This window comes from Somniosus microcephalus, chromosome 13, assembly GCF_052327205.1.
Source record: "Somniosus microcephalus isolate GS21.2 chromosome 13, FLI_Smic_1.0, whole genome shotgun sequence".
NCBI classification, from domain to species: Eukaryota; Metazoa; Chordata; class Chondrichthyes; order Squaliformes; family Somniosidae; genus Somniosus; species Somniosus microcephalus.
Window position 1 is genome coordinate 70,267,383 of NC_140999.1, and position 20,860 is coordinate 70,288,242.

The 20,860-nt window shown below is 45.6% G+C and overlaps 1 protein-coding gene across 15 annotated transcripts in view; it reads right to left on the reverse strand.

Annotated features, from left to right (window-relative positions):
- eps15l1a (epidermal growth factor receptor pathway substrate 15-like 1a) overlaps positions 1-20,860 on the reverse strand; it is a 504,393-nt gene that overhangs the window by 229,212 nt on the left and 254,321 nt on the right. For 13 of the 15 annotated variants that reach the window (XM_086004995.1, XM_086004999.1, XM_086004998.1 and 10 more), the window contains 5 exons: positions 9,511-9,708; positions 6,450-6,620; positions 4,469-4,595; positions 4,292-4,345; positions 2,547-2,692 (listed from right to left, as the gene is read on the reverse strand). In XM_086004995.1, coding sequence (XP_085861121.1) covers positions 2,547-2,692; positions 4,292-4,345; positions 4,469-4,595; positions 6,450-6,620; positions 9,511-9,708 — 696 coding nt within the window. The remainder of the gene's footprint in view (positions 1-2,546; positions 2,693-4,291; positions 4,346-4,468; positions 4,596-6,449; positions 6,621-9,510; positions 9,709-20,860) is intronic. The other 2 variants (XM_086005000.1, XM_086004997.1) reach the window with 2 other exon arrangements.

The following is a 20,860-nucleotide window of genomic DNA, read 5'->3' on the forward strand; positions in this document are numbered from 1 at the left end:
TGTTGATAGACATTCAATGTTGTCTCTCAGGCTGTCAAACGAATGAAGAAGCCAGGCAAAGTGTTTTTAAATCGTTGAGAGAACGGACAGAGATTGAAGGGTGACCTGACGGGGCACAGGACCACATTTAACCTCTTTTATCCCAGAGGCGTCGACCATGGTCTTGATGGGGCCACAGGCATGAATATTTTAGTTTTTGAGGGGGAGCGAAGCTCCAAAGTGTTACATTTATCAGGCAGTAGGGATTAGGGCCATAGGCCCAGTTAATTTTGTTTATATATAAGTAAAGTAAAACAAATTGTAAAATAAGCCAGCCTGCACAGACTGGGGCCAGTGACCCAAAGTATATATATAGCTTTTTTTAAATCAGCCAATCCCTAGTATTAAACATATTCCCAAGCTTGACCAAAGTATCAGCACCCTCTAGAACACTGAGTGTGGTGTGACAGGAAAATGTGACGTTTCAACTCAATATTTAACATTGAACTTCCTATCCCAGTGCCACCTTCTGGCATCACGTAACACTAAGAATGAAAATCTTAACATGAGTCTCCCTACAAGAAAAGTTAACAAGAACTTCTGAGTGGAATACACAGGTGCTGATTTTAACATATATATAGACATTAGAGAATTACTGCTGTCTTTATCGTTCTCCTCTCACTCACTGTCACAAAGGATCCAATGGTCAAGGTCCGAATGAATGCCTAATGCAACACAAGCCTTAGAAAGCCATCCCAGAATAAACTGAAAACATTGCTTTCAACACCACTAGTGTATGCTATTAAAGTCTTCAAGTCAACCCCTTCCATCAATGTACCCATCAGTTCGATGATTCTCCTCCTGGTTAAAGAGCAAACATCAGTCATTGTTCATGCAGCAGCTCTTTAGAAAAGGCAACCCATCCAAAAGCTGAGCGCCGGCTACTTCACTGAAAATTAGAGTCACTTGACAGTCTGCTCTGGATCACAGAAGTGAAAATGCAGAAGAGTCAAAAGGTCAGTTTAGTTTCAAAGCAAATGTTGAGGTTTCAACCACTTTTACACTGGTGTGTGTTTTGGTCAGATTATGAGAAACCAGCTTCTGTAACCCAGAAGGATATATTGGCCTTGGAGGGGGTGCAGCGCAGATTCACCAGAATGATAACATGGCTAAAAGGGTTAAATTATGTTAACAGGTTGTATAGACTAGGCTTGTATTCTCTTGAGTATAGAAGATTAAGGGGCGATCTAATTGAGGTGTCAAAGATGATTAAAAGAATTGACAGGGTAGATAGAGAGAATCTATTGCCTCTGGTTGGGGGGACCGAGGGGCCATTACCTTGGCCCAGATATTCTGATCCCTACAGGTGTGTACGCGCTGTGTACCCACCCGTAGGGACATCGGAAATGCTGGTTTCAAGCATGCACAGCGCATGCGCTGAAAACCAGCATTTCCGATCTGTCAAGAATGGTCTTGACAGATCCTCCGGCTGCCCTGGAGCAGGGCCTCTGCGGGCGGATAGTTCCGCCTTTTGGAGACCCTCCGCCCGCAGAAAACCCTTACAATTCTTACGCCTGGTAAAAGCGTAAGGCCTGCTTTTACCAGGATAAGAGTTGAAAAAAAGTTTTTTTTAAATTTCACTGATTTATCATTTAAAAAAAGTTTTTTTAGCCCTGTAAAAAAATATTTTTTTCAAAAAAATTAAATTTTTGTTCAAAATTTATTGTAATTCCATGTAATTTTAAAAATGTGATTTTTAAAAAGTTTATTTAAAGTTTTACTATGTTTTTTCATTGATCTCCATTCATATATTTGACAGGACTTCCTGTCAAATGTATGAAGGGAGATTCCCTTCTGTGATTGGCTCCCCATGGCCCACGTGATCCCAGGGACGCTGTGAACTACCTGCGCCCCTAGGGTACGTGGGCCCTGCGCACTTCAAGTTTGGTGAGGCCCAGGAACGGAAGCGTGTGCGTCCTGGGAGCCCTCAGGTAAGGGCTCAGATTTTTTTTAGATCGCAGGCCTCCGCCCGCGGGAGGCCTGCGATTGGAAAATACAGGCCCTTAAATTTAGAGCGAGGCCGTTCAGGAGTGATGTCAGGAAGCACTTCTTCACACAAAGGGTAGTGGAAATCTGGAACTCTCACCCAAAAAGCTGTTGAGGCTGGGGGTCAACTGAAACTTTCCAAAATAAGATTGACAGATTTTTGTTAGGCAAGGGTATTAAGGGATATGGAACCAAGGTGGGTAGGTGGAGTTGAGATACAGATCAGCCATGATCTCATTGAATGGCGGCACAGGCTCCAGGGGCTGAATGGCCTCCTCCTGTTCCTATGTTCCTAATCTGGTTCCTTGTGTTTACACTTAAATCCAGCTCTCATACCCCAGCATTAGAATCATAGGCTCAAAAGCAATACGAAATTCAGATTTAATAATATAAATACGGGGAGCCAGCTAATGGACATACATCTCTGGGATCCAAACTAAACAAGTACCAACATTAAAGCAGTTTTTCCATTGCCTCCTGCTCTGGACAGGATCCAACCAAGACTCGGAAAGCGCACTTACTTTAGGTGGCACAGCAGGCTCCCTGCTGAACGGATCGGAGGATGATGGTGTGAAAGGATCACTCTTTGGAGGCTTCTTGAAGAACTCGTCAGATGATGCGCTGTGGAACGGATCGCTTTCTTTAAATGGATCGGCACCAAATGGATCTGTGGAGAAACCCAGGGTGAAAAGGAGCCAGACTTAGCACATGACAGCAGGTTGTGAAGTAAAGGGAAGATGAAAGATTGAGAATTTATAATGGGAAAACATACAGAACTTTAAGAATTATTGACTAAAAAAAGCAAAATACTCCGGATGCTGGAAATCTGAAATAAAAATAGAAAGTGCGGAAACACTCAGCAGGCCTGTGGAGCAAGAAACAGAGTTAACGTTTCAAGTCGAATGACCTTTCATCAGAACAGTCCTGAGAAAAGGTCATCGACCTGAAACGTTAACTCTGTTTCTCGCTCTACAGATGCTGTCTGACCTGCTGAGTGTTTCCAGCAGCTTCTGTTTTTATATTAGGAGTTATTGACCAAGTTAATTCTACTTCGACTGATTGGTCAAGTTATCCTGAAGCGCTGATGTCTACATCAACATCTGGAAAACAACTGTACAAAAATCGCATGGCTGACTGATTAATTCCCATTCAAAGGCTGAAAGACTTTGAGCTCCAAGGCTGCCTTTCCCTCAATCACACTTGCCTCACCAGGGGCCTATTCCACAGTATTTAGCTTCTCCATATGATGGATGTTGTGTAGAAGCAGGAGGTTCCAGCCGAGGCGTTCAGGAAAAACTCACGCTGACCCGGTGCCAATTGCAGCACCTCTGGGATTGAGGCATCGGAGGATGCACTGCAGGATGTCGTGTCAGGGTGAGAAGTACAGACAGGGGGGGGACACACACACACACACACACACACACACACACACACACACACACACACACACACACACACACACACACACACACACACACACACACACACACACACACACACACACACACACACACACACACACACACACACACACACACACACACACACACACACACACACACACACACACACACGTAGGAATCATTCGGTAACAATCAGGGGCAGGAAGTTGGCACTGAAGCACATCCAAACATCCCCAACTGACACCAGCTAAGCCATCAGAGTAGGTTTGAGAAATTAAGCTCGTCACTATCTAATGGAAGCATAGATGCAGGTGCAGTAGGGTAAAAGGGTATAGTCACCCACCCACAGAAAACCAACCTGCACCAGACAAAACAGCAATGTCTTTGGTAATTGATCCACATTCCCCTCCAAAGTAGTTTGACACCGCAATCAACTGGAATAAGGTACAAGCGGTGCTATCACCCAGCGCACTGCATCATCAAGAATAGGTGGGATGTAGGCTCCAGTCTCCGAGTTACCAGTCTCACTGTGAGGTGAGTAGCTCCAAGCGGAGTCCTAACATTTAAGATGCGGAAGAAGCTAAGTCGTCACCCCAGGCCGCTCTCACATACTGTCTAGCATTGGTGGAGGCTTGAAAGTAGGTCACCCACTTGGTTGACAGCAGATGGTGTACGGGACGGGGCAACATGTTTGGGGAAGAAACAGAAAAGGGAGTTTCTCCCTCTTCAGAAGTCAGGAGTGAAACTTGAAATGTGCATGGCAACAAAACGACATGCCGGCTGAAGATCAAAACCCCTTTCTCCCAGGGAATGGGCGAATGACAGACATTGTGAAACAGGGAGCTGAATTCCAAGCATCATACCTGTTGCAGTGGCTGCCTGCTGATGGGCAAAAGGGTCATTTTGGAATGGGTCACCTGTTCAGGAAACAAACAAGAGCACAAAAAAACTTAGATAAATTGATTCATTAATTAAAGTACACAGCCGGTTAGAAAAATACCTGCCAGCAAATCTTCAGTTTGAAAGTACGAGCTACTCACTGTCTTTGAAGGGATCAGCTCCTTTGAATGGATCGGTCTTGAAGGGATCTTCAGACTGGAATGGGTCTGTGTGCAGTTCTTGAACATTATTATTGAACGGCGATGCTTTGCCCCTGAAGGGATCATCCTGAACACAAAATAAACTTCAATCTATTCCCAGTGTGCATAAGCTCACTGATAATCACTATATAAATACATTGCATTCTCTACTCTAGACATGAAGTTCAACTATTCCATGTTGAATTTAAGAAATTCCTTTTGTCCAAATCAAATGGTTTAGAAAATTCAGTCCTCTATAATACCTTCCTCCATCTACTAAACTCATTCCTTGCTTACTGTTGCCCCTCCCTAACAGTATCTGACCTGCTTCTACTCACCTCTCCCCAAGGAGGCTGAGACTCTAACTCCTACCAAGGGACACCAATTCTAATCGACTGGAGGGATGCAAACAGTCGAATCCCCACACATGACACAAAAATAGGTAACGTGGATGTCAGTGTCACAGGGATGAAAATTAAGAGAGAAATGTGAGATGATGCATTTTAAGAGGAAAAATGAGAGGACATATGCACTAATAACAAACCTTTAAAAGGATTAGAGGAGCAGGCAGACTTAGGAATACCATCTTTAAAAGAGAGAAAACAACCCCTATGGAATCCTAAGTTTTAAACATGGAAGTACAAAAGCAAAGAGGTAATACTAAAGGTATAAAAAGTCTCGTGTTAGGGTGTAGTTAGAATAGTGTCCAGATTTGGGCATCTTACTTTAGGAAGATTGTCAAGGCCATAGAGAGGGTGCAGTAGAGATTCCCTAAGATGGCCCCAGGGATGAGAGGCTTTAGTTTAGAGGAGAAATTGGGACTTTCTTCACTGGAACAAACAAGAGGAGATCGCGATGAGGGACTCAAATTCTGAAGGGTGCTGATCAGGTAAATCGGGAAAAACTATTTCTACTGGTCAATGAGGTAACAAAGGGCACAAATTTAATATTAGCACCAATAGAACAAAGGGAAAGGTTGGGAGAAATGGCAAGTGTTGTTTGGACATGGAATGTCCTATTAGAAACAGCGGAGAAGCAGAATCCATAATTTATACATCTTATTAAAAGTCTTAGGTCTATACGCACTCCCTGTCTACAAAACCTTACTTCCAGTTGTCATGTTCTTGTCACACTTTTATGTCATTCTATGTCGACAATTATAATGGAAACAGCCTATGTTGATTTGTCACGCTGTGATTACACCCTGCCAGCAGTGGTGGCGCTCTATCACCTCAGTGTTGCACTCCCAGCTCAGAAAAATTCTTATGCACCAAGTTGACTTTTCTGCTTCCAATTTGACACAAGTTTTCCTATTTGACTATAAATAATATCAGAGTATTATAAGGACAGAATGTATGACTTTAAGATGGGGACTAAACATGTGTATAATACACATCTATCTGTATCTTATTAAAAATCTTACACCTACGCATCTGGGTCCAATTATCTCTCATCTTCTAACCTTACTTCACCTCAAGACTTGACTTCCTGTGTGCAATTGTATAAGAGATCGACTAGTAGTTTTCAAAAGGGATAAATATTTGAAAAAGAATTAGAAGGCTATAGGAAAAGGCAGGTGAATGGGCCCAAATGAATCGCTCTTTCAGAGAGACTGCACAGATATGATGTGCCGAATGGCCTCCATCCATGTTGTAAAATTTTATGATTGCTTCCAGTTGGTTTCAGAGCAATACTAAGAGAGACTGGAAAGCAGCTCCCCTGCCGGCTGGGGTGGGAATGGTGCTAAACGCAGGCCAAAACATAAATACTTCAAACGAACATATTGGAGTTCTTCGGATCAAAACAATAGCACCAATCTGCTTTAGCTGGCCTGCTGCTTGACGGGAAGTTTCTTTAGGTGGCGAGGGGGCGGGAAGGAAGGGGAGAGTAAGGGGTGAATGAAGCCTCCAAAATGAGTCTGCAGCAGTGCCTCCCTACCCACCATTGTTGTGAAGCCGCTGTCTCTCTCTGCGATGCCATCACTCATGTCTGCCAGGTTAGTCATGCTCCCGCCATGATCGGTCAGCGAGCCATTCAGTGCATTGCTGTACTGGTCAATGTTTTTACTAACTTCTTGCTGCGAGTCTTGCAATTGGGAAAGTTTACTTCTTGCCTAGAGTTATGAAAGCAGAAGTGATCACGTTAGTGACTTTGCATAAGCTGTTCAACTCAAATAAAAAAATATTTGCATTTCTATAGCACCTTTCACAACCACAGAATGTCCAAAAGCACTTTACAGCCAATTATGTACTTTTGGAGTGTACTCACTGTTGTAATGTAGGAAACTCGGCAGCCAATTTGCGCACAGCAAGCTCCCACAAACAGCAATGTGATCATGACCAGATAACCTGTTTTAGTGATGTTGGTTGAGGGATAAATATTGGTCAGGGCACCGGGGATAACTCCCCTGTTCCTCTTCGAAATAGTGCCCGTGGGATCTTTTATGTCCACCTGAGAGAGCAGACGGGGCCTCAGTTTAACGTCTTATCTGAAAGACGGCACCTCCGACAGTGCAGCACTCCCTCAGTACTGTACCGAAGTGTCAGCCTAGATTATTGTGCTCCAGTCTCTGGAGTGGGACATCAACCCACAATCTTCTGACTCAGAGGCGAGAGTGCTACCCACTGAGCCACAGCTGGCACACTTTAAGCTTAAGTAGACACACAGATAGGCCAGAACCCCACAGCTGTCCTCTGGTACTTGGCAAGAGTAGGTCAGCAGGTACCAGGCAATGGCAACTGATCTATCCTATTATAGTCCATAAAGATCATGAAAGGCTACATGTGCGTTACATCACCCATAAGAAACACATAGAGGTCTTCAATTTGTAGCATTGGAGAACAGGTACCAATCCACCAGAACAGCATCACAGTCACACACCCTACCGCGACCCCACCGCTCCTTCACATGTAAAAGACTAAGAATTTGAGATAAAGTAATGTCATGTAACATTACAAAAGCAGGTTATGATATGCCATTTAGTGAAACCATTCTGCCTCCCAGTGGTCAGATTGCATTACTACATGCTTGAAGACAATGCCAGTTATCCAGCTGAGGAGGCTCTAAACAGCATCAAACACTCCAAGGCTCGTGCTGTGATAATAAAAATCCCAGGGAAATGAAGTTATTATTGCAAACGAGATCACAATAGATTCATAGACACCTCACTGTTGAACAGAACAGCACATAAAACCTCAGAAACAAAACAAAACTTCACCACATAGAAAAATAAACAGCCTAGAAAACTTGGAATTTTATTACTATTCATTCTGTCTCAATCTCTGCCTCCGAGGCCGCTTCTGAGTCTTTCACCTCATTCCTTCCTTTCTCCCTGTTGTGTTTTTACCTCTGCATTCCTTTCTACCACACACCAGCTTTACTATACATCTTCCTTCTCATCCTTGCTTCTCCCGCACTGCTCTCAATTCCCCGAGCTGCCAGACACTCATCTGCATCCCACGCACCATAACAACTGCACAATTCGACCTCACTGGTCTGTTTGTTTGCCATTATGGAATAACTCAGCCCACGAAAACATTATCTCCACAACTCAAACACTTCACAGAAAATAAAACCATTGTCTAAAGCAAACACCACGAGAGCTCCAATTGCACAACCTGTCCAGCTGTTTGCACTCTCCATTTTGCTAACTGTGCGTTAAAGCTGATGACTTATTTATTGTATCACATTGGAACAACATTTATATAGTGCCTTTGACACAGAAAATGCTTCAAGCACTTCACAGGGAGGGTGGGGGGGGGGGGAAAGAGTGGAGGGGGGACAAAATAAAAGAAAGTCGGGAATAAAAGTACATCGGGGCACAGTAGGACCAAAAGCTTGGGTTTGGAGGATGCGCTAAAAGGAGAAGGGGAGGAGGGGAGGAGAGGGGGAGAGGAGATGGGGGGGAGGAGGGGGAGAGGGGAGGGGAGGAGGGGGGAGAGGGAGAGGGGGAGAGGGAGAGGGGAGGAGTGGGAGAGGGGAGGAGTGGGAGGGGAGGAGGGAGACTAGCTACACACCCTCAGCACAGCCAAAATCACCAGGCAACAATCTTTGGGGGGGGGGGGGGGGGGGGGAGGGAGGGAGGGAGGGAGGGAGAGAGAGAGAGAGAGAGAGAGAGAGAGAGAGAGAGAGAGAGAGAGAGAGAGAAACAAAGCATGAACCAGAGTGTGAAAACCAGGAATTAAAACATTATTGTTTTATTAGTGCTCTTGGGCACCTTGAAGAAGGGCAGAATTCAAAGTGTTAAATGAATATGTTCCATAATTAATCTCTGCCTCATCAGATGACTATCAGGCAGATTTTCCAGAATTTTAGAATTTGTTGCATTTTTTCAAAAAGGGATCCTATTGGTGATCTTTCAGTGATGAGACAACAGAGGCCCAGGGGAATGGCCCTGTGCCCAAGTGACATTGTCAGGCTCCTTACCATCAGCCCCTCAAGTCACTCAAAAATCCATCAGCTGATGTGCGCACGTCAAGACTTCAAAAGCTGATGAAACAGAGTGACAGCGAGATGCAGACACGAGTCAGCAAATTGGAGCCAGAAAATTGCAAGCTGGATCCCACTCTCCGGGGTGAGTTCACCCTGAGAACCAACCTCCCGGTCAAATCATTTAATCTTGTGATAAAGTTATTATTGATACAGTCCTGGCCAACAGCATAAAGCAGAGGCAGTAATGTCTTTGAGGATGGTGAAGGATTTTCTGGTCGTCAGTGTTGTGGGAGTTGAAGCCTCTGAATTAAACATTCAGGTGTCAAACAAAATCTTTTAGGATAAAACTCAATTTGTTCATTTCTGTACAAAGCGAAGCCATGGGGGGGGGTGAGGGGGAGAGAAAGCTGGTTCTCCTTGCCACCACCAATTTAGGAGTCCAAATGTGAAATCAATGGTACTTTCAAATATACATTTCTTCTCGATCTCTTGTCCTTCCTTAAAACAAATTACTGAGGCAGAGGAGACACAGACAGGTAGAGAGAACAGCAACAGATATCTACAGTTCTCACCTGATTAATTTCATCCTGTGTAGATTTCAGTGATTTAATGATAGTCTCCAGCTGGACCTTGCCAGCCTCGATACTCTGTTCTAACTGTGATTCCTCCTGCTGCAGTTTATTCAGCTCGGTCTTGGCTTTGTTCAGCTCCTCTTCCTGGGATTGCATGTCTGACTCCTGATTCGCGATCTGCATCTTCAGCGATGAAATCTGTCCCACACAAATTCAATATGATTAAATCACACAACGCCAGCAATGTGGCAACTGCCGACAGATCCTGAGAAAATACAGTACACAATGCCTCGTTCAAACATAGCATTCAGAGATCTCATTGTGTCTGAAGCTTAGTCACATCACATGTGAATTCAACTGGTTTCAAAACATACAGTGCACTATTTTCTGGACAATAGAAGCTGCAGTTAGAGTCCGTCAAGTGGAGCTTATATAACGATACACCCCCGCGCGTTAGTCACTAAAAACACCTTGAACTCAGCATCAGCTAAGACAGGCTTACTTGATTAACACACAAGGTGACAGCTTAGTACAGCTCCAAAGGATACAAAATAGTCAACACTTTTAATTATTCCTCACACACACACACCCCTCCTGTGGCATTGCTCCTGGCGATTCAGATAATGGCTCGGCGTTTGCGGTGTAATGACGGCGAAACTGTCAGCGTTCACCATCATTACCCCTCTGAAACTGAGCGCAACTTCAGGAGTTAGCACGAGCAGATAAACGCAGAAATTTTGAAGTTGTGGTCATTCGTTTCCTGCTCCGCCACATGCTGTGCTGTGGAAGTCCCCACAGCCGGCAATCAGTGAAATCAGTTGAACTAACGAAAACTTAAGCTTTCCCACTCTAATATCGCTGTTAAACACCCCATAAAAAGTTACGCCTTGTTAGAATAGGTGTAACTGGTGTACTGACTGCTGAACACCCATCTGGCCCTGAAAAACTAATTTTATATTTGTGGAATGTCAAATTTCTCCATTATGATACAAATTATTAGATTTTAAAATAATAATCTTTTAAAAATATATATTTTTTAATGATATTTCAGCTTCTACCTTCACCCCATGTGTATGTCTAAATCTTTATTTCACTCTCTATAAAAAAAATTTTTAAGTGAATTGCTAATTAGTGCTTTTTATGTCCTGGTTTGCTGTCTGTGAGAATTCTTCAATGTGATTGGCTACTTCGACAGCTTGATGACTGCTGCTCTACGCGCTTGGGATCCCTTTTTGACAGAACTACAATCAAACTAACGTCGAGATAGCTAAAGTTTTCGCCACAGAGATCACAAGATCTTTATGGGCAGCTTTCTTCAAGGCCATCGCTTCGCCGCTGACCGCAAATTCCGGGTCAATATGGCGGCTTTGTATTCCGCATACAACATATTATTAGGGCCACTGATCTGTGACGACTAAATAAGTCAAATTTGCTTTTATTTAATGGAAAGCAAATTTGTGCTGATGCTTTAGGGATCAAATTCGACAGTTCTGCCATTCCTCTGCATAAACCATAAATCAGTGACCAGCCATTAAATCAGTCTCTCCCCCTTGGCCTCAGTCTGTCTCAGCCGTTCCTGAAGATAAAATAAACATTTTTGCTGTTAAACCATACCTCAAAAAAGGTTCTCAAGTCCATGCTCCAACTCGTTTTGAAATTATTTGAAACAACAAACTCAATTATTGTTACAGCTTGAGGAAAGACATGGTTAGAGTTGCTACAGAGATTGCTCAAGAGCATCATCAGGATCCGTGCCAGGAGATTCTCCATGATGCACATGCTCAAACTGTGGCACACTGCAAAGTGAATGCACAGGTGTAGTTGCTAACTCTCTTCAACTGGGCATCATAGCACTTTGAACTAAAACAAAGACTTTGAACAGTTTTTGAAGCAATTTGATTGTGGTTTTCCACATTGGTAAGTATTGAGTTCTGATTTGTTGCGGCCAGAAGGATTTCAGCTTTTTTCTTTGAACCGATAGATTTTCATCACTGCTCAATCAGAAATCTGATTGTTAAAATTTTATGAGTATGAAATTTGAGTCAATCACAGTGTAATGCCAGAAGTGAGAGAGAGTCTCTTAGTCTTAGGCAGTCCCTCGGAACTGAGGATGACTTACTTCCACATTAAAAATGAGTTCTCAGTTGACTGATGAGTCCAATGTGGGACCTACAGTCTCTGTCACAGGTTGGGCAGATGGAGGTTGAAAGGGCGGGTGGTTGAGGTGCTTGGATTGACGTGCGCTCCTTGCGCTTGGCTTCCGCTTGCTCCCGGTGAAGAGACTCGAGGTATTCGGCGCCTTCCCGGATGCTTCTCCTCCACTTTGTGCAGTCTTGGGCCAGGGATTCCCAGGTGTCGGTGGGGATGTTGCACTTTTTCAAGGGGGCTTTGAGGGTGTCCTTGAAGCATTTCCTCTGCCCACCTGGGGCTCTCTTGCCGTGTCGGAGCTCCGAGTAGAGCGCTTGTTTTCGGAGTCTTGTATTGGGCAAGCGGACAATGTGACCCGTCCATCGGAGCTGATCAAGCGTGGTCAAAGCTTCAATGCTGGCCTGAGCGAGAACATCGACGTTGGTGCACCTATCCTGCCAATGGATTTGCAGGATCTTGCGGAGGTAGCGTTGGTGGTACCTCTCCAGTGCCTGCTGTACATGGTCCGTGTCTCTGAAGCACACAGGAGGGCAGGTATCAACACTGCTCTGTAGACCATGAGCTTAGTGCTGGGTTTGAGGTCCTGGTCTTCAAACACTCTCTTCCTCAGTCGACCGAAGGCTGCACTGGCACACTGAAGGCAGTGTTGGACTTTGTCATCGACGTCTGCCCTTGTTGACAGTAGGTTCCCGAGGTATGAAAAGTGGTCCACATTGTCCAAGGCCTTGTCGTGGATTTTGATAATCGGGGGGGCAGTACTGTGTGGCGGGGGCAGGTTGGCAGAGGACCTTTGTCTTACGGATGTTTAGTGTAAGGCCCATGCTCTCGTACGCTTCAGTGAAGGTGTTGACGATGGTTTGGAGTTTGACCTCCGAGTGAGCGCAGACGCAAGCATCATCTGCATACTGTAGTTCGACGACAGGGGATGGGACAACCTTGGAAATGGACTGGAGGTTGTGGTGTATGTGCCTTTAAGAGCCCCTGTGTACTGTAATGCCGGTAGTGGCCACTCGAGCTATATAAGCCTGTATAGTGTCTTGTATCTTTTAGTTCACCTCCAGACTTTGTTCAGTAAACACCTGTTAAACCAGCTCCTGCATTCCGTGTCTCCATTAACACACGGATACAACAGTGGCGACGAATTGGAAATGGACTTACCTGCAATTCGGCAGCACCTCAAGGAGATCGATTCCTCAGACGAAGGTCGAAGAAAAGAAAAAAAAAAAGAAAAAACTCTGGTTTCACCAGCTAGCCGGGCTGGTGGCAGGTACTGCAATAATCCTTCCTGGGCGGCGGGCTGGGGCTCGATCGGCTGGCTCTGCAGCGGGACCGAGCAGCAAAGGCGGAGGCAAGCAGAGACGGAGGGTGGAGCACTCGGGAGACGGCCAGCGCTGCAAAGCAGGTCGGCGTTCGGACCAAGCAGAGGGAGGGAAAAGTCCCAGAGAGTCCAGCGGGAACGAGTCTCCAACTATTAAAAATATCTGTATAAATAAAAACCGCGGAGAACAGCGTTGTCAGCAGCGGCGGGAAAGCACGGGAGGCGCCATTTTTTTCTCGGCAGGGAAGAAAGGAAAGCGCGGGAGGCGCCATTTTTTTTCCAGGATGCCTAAGACTGGCAATATTACTGCTTTCGATCGTGATGTAGAGGATTGGACCACATATGTGGAAAGAGTGGAGGTATATTGCACAGCGAATGAAATAGAGGATGATAAAAAGGCATCGGTACTTCTAAATCTAATGGGCGCAAGGACATACGGGCTGTTACGAAACTTAATCACTCCAGCCAAACCGATGGACAAGAATTTTTAAGAGATTGTTGATACCCTACAGGAGCACTTAAACCCAACACCGCTGCTGATAGCGGAACGATTCAAATTCTTCAGGAGGAATCAGCACAAGAATGAAAGTAACGCTGATTACCTCACCGAATTAAGAAAGCTGTCAAAGCACTGCCAATTCGGGGCAGGACTGGCAGATTCTCTTCGAGACAAAATCGTCTGCGGTCTCCTAAGTGAAGGAACACAGAAAAGGCTACTTTCTGAGAAAGATTTAACACTGGCCAAGGCTTTCAGTGTGGCTGTATCATACGAACCAGCAGCAAGAGGAGCTGCAGAGATACAGCAAAAGCCACAGGACTTCGGCACCCATGAAATGACACAGGGTTTCGAGAGATGTTTTCGCTGCGGCAGATCCACCCATGACCAGAGGGACTGCTGGTTCAAGGACAAAGCATGCAGGCAATGCGGAAAGATGGGACACATTGCACGTGTATGCTGATCTGGAAACAAAAAATCCACTGACAAAAAAAAAAACAATAAGGAAAAGTACAGAAAGGTACAAATGATGACGGACAGTAGCTCCGAAGACCAGAAGAGCGATAGCGACTCCGGAAACAAGAGACTAAGCTGTCTCAAATTACATAATGTAATTACCAAAGAAGATTACCAGACCATTTGGGTTACCCTCACGATAGCGGGGTCCCCAGTTAAAATGGAGCTAGATACAGGATCAGCTCTGACCGTCATAAATCGACGGGATTACGAGCGGCTATTTCCGCATATACCTTTGAAAGACATATCCATTATCTTGAAAACATATACGGGGCAGAAAGTATACCCCAGAGGGAAAATAAGGGTGCCTGTTGTATACAACGGCAAGGAAATACAGAAGTTGTATTTATACGTTCTGCAAGATGGTGGTCCACCGCTGTTGGGACGTGAATGGATCAGGAAGATACGTTTAGACTGGCACTCCATTCAGGCACTGACGGTGACCAGTAAGAAAAAAAATGATGATGACGTCATACCTGAACGATTAAAAGACATCTTGGCCAACGCCAAAGAAGTGTTTCAACAGGAACTAGGAACCTTGAAAGGCGTCACCGCCTCAATAAAAGTGGAAGATGCGGCAATTCCCAAGTTTTTTAAGGCAAGGCCGGTGCCATACACAATTCGTCCAGCAGTCGAGGCAGAGCTGGAGAATTTGGAAAAGGCAGGCGTGTTATCCAAGATAGATTGGAGCAAGTGGGCAACACCCATCGTCCCGGTCATGAAGAAAACGTTGAATAATGATAAAGCTGAAGAACAGAGAAAAATTCGCATCTGTGGGGACTTCAAGGTGACTGTAAACCCGGTCCTTCACACGGTACAGTATCCTCTTCCGAGGATAGAAGATATTTTCGCCTCACTATCCGGAGGGAAACGTTTCACCAAAATTGACTTGGCACAGGCATATCTACAGATGGAGGTTGAGGAGGCCTCTAAAAAGTATCTCACGATAAACACACACAAAGGCCTGTACCAGTACAATCGACTGGTTTTCGGAGTAGTATCAGCTCCAGCTATCTGGCAAAGAGCTATGGAGCAAGTCCTGCAAGGGATTCCGGGGACTCAATGCTACCTAGACGACATCCTTGTAACAGGAGAAAACGACAATGAGCACCTTGCCAATTTGGAGCAGGTGCTCACTAGGCTGAGAGAACGGGGCCTACGAGCAAATCACCCCAAGTGCGAATTTTTCCAGAAACAAATATCATATTGTGGCCACATAATTAACGAAGAAGGGTTGCATAAGTCACCTGAAAAAATTGAAGCGGTCATAAAAGCCCCAGCACCTGAAAATGTCTCACAATTAAGGTCGTTCCTGGGATTGATAAATTACTATCATAAATTTTTACCGAACTTGTCAACTGTTCTGCACCCTCTTAACGAACTGCTACAAACGGGAGTAAATTGGAAATGGAGCGAAGACTGTAAACGTGCCTTCTATAAATGCAAAGGCTTGATCACGTCCAAGGAAGTTTTGGCTCATTACAACCCATCACTGCCAATCAGACTGGCGTGCGATGCATCCCCTTACGGCGTAGGAGTGGTATTATCGCATAGATTCCCTGATGGCTCGGAGCGGTCACGCTCATTGAACTCAGCTGAGCGTAACTATGCCCAGATCGACAGGGAAGCACTCAGCCTGGTATGGGGAGTGAAGAAATTCAACCATTACCTACACGGACAAAAATTTACCTTGTTGACTGACCATCAACCCCTCGTCTCCATATTCAACCCTAAAAAGGGTGTTCCCATTATGACAGCGCGAAGGCTACAGAGGTGATCCCTTTTCCTAGGGGCACACCAATATGACATAGAATACAAAGGATCAAAACAGCATGGAAATGCTGACGGTTTATCGCGTCTACCGTTGCCAACGGGAGAAGAGGCACCGACAGTGGACCCAGTGGAGATGTTCCACTCAACCATAGTGGAATGTCTACTAGTAACAAATTCTACCATTGAAAAGGCAACAAGAAATGACCCGACACTCTCACGAGTCTACGATTTAACGGTGAAGGGATGGCCAGCACATGGCGAACCACTGTTGCCAGCATTCTCGCAAAGAGGAGAACAGCTGTCAGTGTGCCGAGGAACCTTGATGTGTGGATCCAGAGTGGTGATTCCACCCAAACTCCAGGATAAAGTGCTAAAGGAGCTTCACGAGGGGCATCTGGGTGGAGTGAAAATGAAGAACCTAGCCAGAGCGTTTGTGTGGTGGCCAGGTATCGATGGAGACATCGAAGAAATGACCAAGGGCTGTCTAGGATGCCAGAAGGTCCAAAACGCCCCACCACAAGCCCCTCTACATCCATGGGAGTGGCCCTCATCTCCATGGCAAAGGGTACACATCGACTTTGCTGGTCCGTTTATGGACTCAATGTTCTTAATCGCGGTTGATGCACACTCCAAGTGGCCGGAGGTAATAAAGATGTCCTCCACCACCACGGAAAAAACCATCACAGTATTAAGGACCATATTTGCCAGGAATGGGCTGCCGGAACAGATCTGTTCTGATAATGGACCGCAATTTGTGTCCGAAGAATTCAGGAAGTTCTTAAAAAAACAATGGGGTTAAGCACTACACGTCCGCCCCATACCATCCCGCCACCAATGGATTGGCTGAAAGGTTTGTCCAGACCTTCAAGAAGACCATAAAGGCCATGGGTAATGAAGACATAAATCTACAACGTAAGGTAGATAACTTCTTGTTTGCATACAGGAATGCAACACATGTGGTTACAAACCAAACTCCCACCATGATGTTTTTCAATAGAAGATTAAGATGCCAGCTGGATTTGATCAAGCCAAACATCAGAAGGGACGTAGAGAACCAGCAATTTCAAGGCATGAATGAAAGGCCAACTAGAACCTTCCAGATAGGTCAACAAGTTTTGGCCCGGGACTACCGTACCGAGAAATGGCAGCCTGGAACTATTTGCACACGACTAGGACCGCTGATGTATACCGTGGACATTGGAGAAAGCATAATAAGGCGCCATGCTGACCAGATCATAGAGTCATCCAAAAAGGGACAACCTACACCACAACTCTATACGCCTAATGATGAAGCAGAGATACCCATAGTATCTACCTCCGATCCGGTGATACTGGAACCAGATGAACCCGACACTGGCATTCAAGCCGAATCGACCTTGCCAAAAGAACCTACTACACCACCGAAAACTACTACACCACCGAGGCGTTATCCGGACCGAGTCAGGAAGCCTCCAGAGAGACTGACTTATAATTGATTAACTGCAGCACATGTGTAGATTATTGTTCTTGTAAACATGTTAATTAATGATTACTTAAAATGTTATGTACTGGTTGTCTAAAAGGGGAGGAATTGTGGTGTATGTGCCTTTAAGAGCCCCTGTGTACTGTAATGCCGGTAGTGGCCACTCGGGCTATATAAGCCTGTATAGTGTCTTGTATCTTTTAGTTCACCTCCAGACTTTGTTCAGTAAACACCTGTTAAACCAGCTCCTGCATTCCGTGTCTCCATTAACACACGGATACAACAGAGGTGACGGAGGTTGAACAGTTTCCCGTTTCGAGAAGAACGTTGGTGCGATGACACAGCCTTGCTTGACCCCAGTCCGAACGTGAATTGGGTCTGTGGTGGAACCGTTGGTCAGGATCACGGCTTGCATGTCATCGTGAAGCAGGCGGAGGATGGTGACAAACTTTTGAGGGCAGCCGAATTTGAGGAGGACACTCCATAATCCCTCACGGTTGACAGTGTCGAAGGCTTTTGTGAGATCAAAGGTGACCATGTACAGCAATTGGTGCTGTTCCCTGCATTTCTCTTGTAAATGACGCGCAGTGAAGACCATGTCCATTGTGCCCCTTAGTGGGCAGAATCCACATTGCGATTCTGGGAGGAGTTCTTTGGCCACTGGGAAAAGGCAACTGAGGAGGATTCTTGCGATGACTTTCCCTGTGGCAGACAGCAGGGAAACTCCTCTGTAATTACCGCAATCGGACTTGTCACCTTTCTTGAAGATGGTCAAAATTACGGCGTCTCCGAGATCCCCTGGCATGCTCTCCTCCTTCCAGATAAGAGAAATGAGTTAATGAATTTGCACCAGTAGTGCTTCTCCGCCATGCTTTAGTGCCTCGGCAGGGATTCCATCTGATCCTGAGGCCTTGTTGTTCTACAGTTGTCGGATGGCCTTTTCAACCTCATGCTGGGCTGGGGTTGTGCTGAGATGGTGGCGGGTAGCATGCTGCGAGATGAAGTTGAGGACACTCGCGTCGAAGACAGAGTCTCAGTTAAGGAGATCTTCGAAGTGCTCCTTCCAGCGGGCACTGACTGCCTCTCTGTCCTTGGCCCGCAGTGAGGTAGGACCTTGGGTGCTTGGGCCGTAGATGGTCTTGACTGCGCTAAAGAATCCATACATGTCGGCTAGCTGCTAGATCTCCTGCGCTTTCTCCACCCACCATCAGTTCTTTAGGTCGCGAGTTTTTTGTTGGACCTCGGCTTTCAGGCGTCTGTAGAGTTGCTTTCTTGCTCTTGAGTTGTGTTGCCGTTTCCAGATCAGGAATGCCTTGCGCTTGAGGCTTATTAGCTCCTGGATCTCCTGGTTGTTCTCGTCGAACCAGTCTTGGTGTTTCCTGGTCGAGTGACCGAGCGTCTCTTCACAGGTGCTGATTATGAAGGCCTCGGGTGCGGACCGGGCGCTGTGGACACTCTGTGTCTCTGCATCACTGGGAGTCGTCAGGTTGTTTGTGAGGCGCAGGCTGAATAGGGCTTTCTTAGCGTGGTCTTTGAGTGCTCCAGCATTGATTTTCCTGTGGCATTGTTTCTGTTGCCGCCGCTGTTTTGGGGCTACATTGATGGAGATGACAGAGCGGATTAGGCAGTGGTCTGTCCAGCAGTCGTCAGCTCCTGTCATGGCGCGGATGATGTGGACTTCCTTGCGGTCGCTCGCTCAGACGATGACGTAGTCCAGCAGATGCCAGTGCGCTGCCATGAAGACAGTAAATGCACCTTATACATGAACGAGTGTATCATCTGTGGTGCTGCTCACGGAAAGGTAGATCTGCTGTTTATAAAAGAGAGTGCTAGGTATTTAGGACATGTGAGCTGATGGAGATACGAAGCAATGAAGGAATTTCTTTGGCCGAGTGAGGGAGCAGGGCAGCGGCACTGTGGAGCAGTGAAGGACAGGTGTGTTTTTTAAAAATGAGCGGATATTGTGTGGGCTGGTAAAGAACAGTAGCAGCAGGGAATTAGTAAACAGTTGCAGCTACAGTCGGGTTTGTGATATGGGAGGAGTGAGGAGAGTCTTCGGTCTGGCAGTATAATGTGGTAGTGGTGGGGTGGAGAATAAAGTGGTAGAATGGGAAGGCGAGTTATTGGGGGCATGGTGTTGGAGGATTTGGGGCAGCTAGAATATGAGAAGTCTCGGACGGTTCGGGTACGAGATGATTTGGGGGGTTGAGTCTTGCAGTAGTCAGGCATCTAAGAGCAGTGGTGGGGAAATGGGTTTTTAGATGGTTTTGTAATGTACTGGCAATTGCGTTGCGCTACATGAAACATTCGAGAGGGAAAGGATAGTGAAGAGAGATGGGGAACCAGAGAGTACAACAGTGGGCAGGAGTTGACAGAGTCGGAAGCATTATACGCTAGTGGGTCTCCCATGGTGTTATTCACATTAAGTCAGACGAATGCAGTTTGTAAAGACAGGAGCATAATTCTGCTCCCAAGGTCAATCTGTGTCCTTTCAAGGTCATATAAGAGCATAAGAGTTAGGAGCAGGGGTAGGCTATACGGCCCATCGAGCCTGCTCCACTATTCAATAAGATCATGGCTGAACTTCTACATCAATTCCACTTCCCCGGCCTATCCCCATATCCCTTGATTTCCTTAGTGCCCAAAAATCTATCAGTCTTGAATATACTCAAAGACTCAGCATCCACAGCCCTCTGGGGCAGAGAATTCCAAAGATTCACAACCCTCTGAGTGAGGAAATTTCTCCTCATCTGTGTCTTAAATGACCGACCCCTTATCCCGAGACTATGCCCCCTAATTCTAGACTCTCCAGTCAAGAGAAAACAACCTCTCAGCATCTACCCTGTCAATCCCCCTCAGAATATTACATGTTTCAATGAAATCACCTTTGATTCTTCGAAACTCCAGAGAGTATAGGCCCAATCTACCCTCATAGGACAGCCCTCTCATCCCAGGAATCAATCTAGTCAACCTTCGTTGCACACCCTCTAAAGCAAGTATATCCTTCCTTAGGTAAGGAGAGCAAAACTATACACAGTACTCCAGGTGTGGTCTCACCAAAGCCCTATATAATTGCAATAAAAACAGAAAATACTGGAGAAACTCAGCAGGTCAGGCAGCATCTGTGAAGAGAAACAGAGTTAACATTTCAGGTCGACGAAAGGTCATCGACCTGAAACGTTAACTCTGTTTCTCCCTTCACAGATGCTGCCTGACCTGCTGAGTTTCTCCAGCATTTTCTGTTTTTATTTCAGATTTCCAGTATCAGCAGTATTTTCTTTTTGTCCTATATAATTGCAGCAAGACTTCCTTACTTTTGTACTCCAACCCCCTTGCAATAAAGGCCAACATGCCATTTGCCTCCCTAATTGCTTGCTGTACCTGCATGTTACAAAGTATAACCGTTAATTAAACACTGAGTTTATTCAGAATTGAATTGCTAATCAGCTGTGGGTCAGAACTCTAGTTTGATCTGCTGTTTACATGTGATTGGTAAGATCAATTAAGAGGCTGTAGATTTCTGACTCCGATATTTTCCGTTCCTGGACAATTTGAGTGTGAGACAGAGGACAGAAGTGTAAAGATTCAATGAAGTGTCTGGATACAGGGAGCAAACTGCAGGTGACAAGCAGACAGC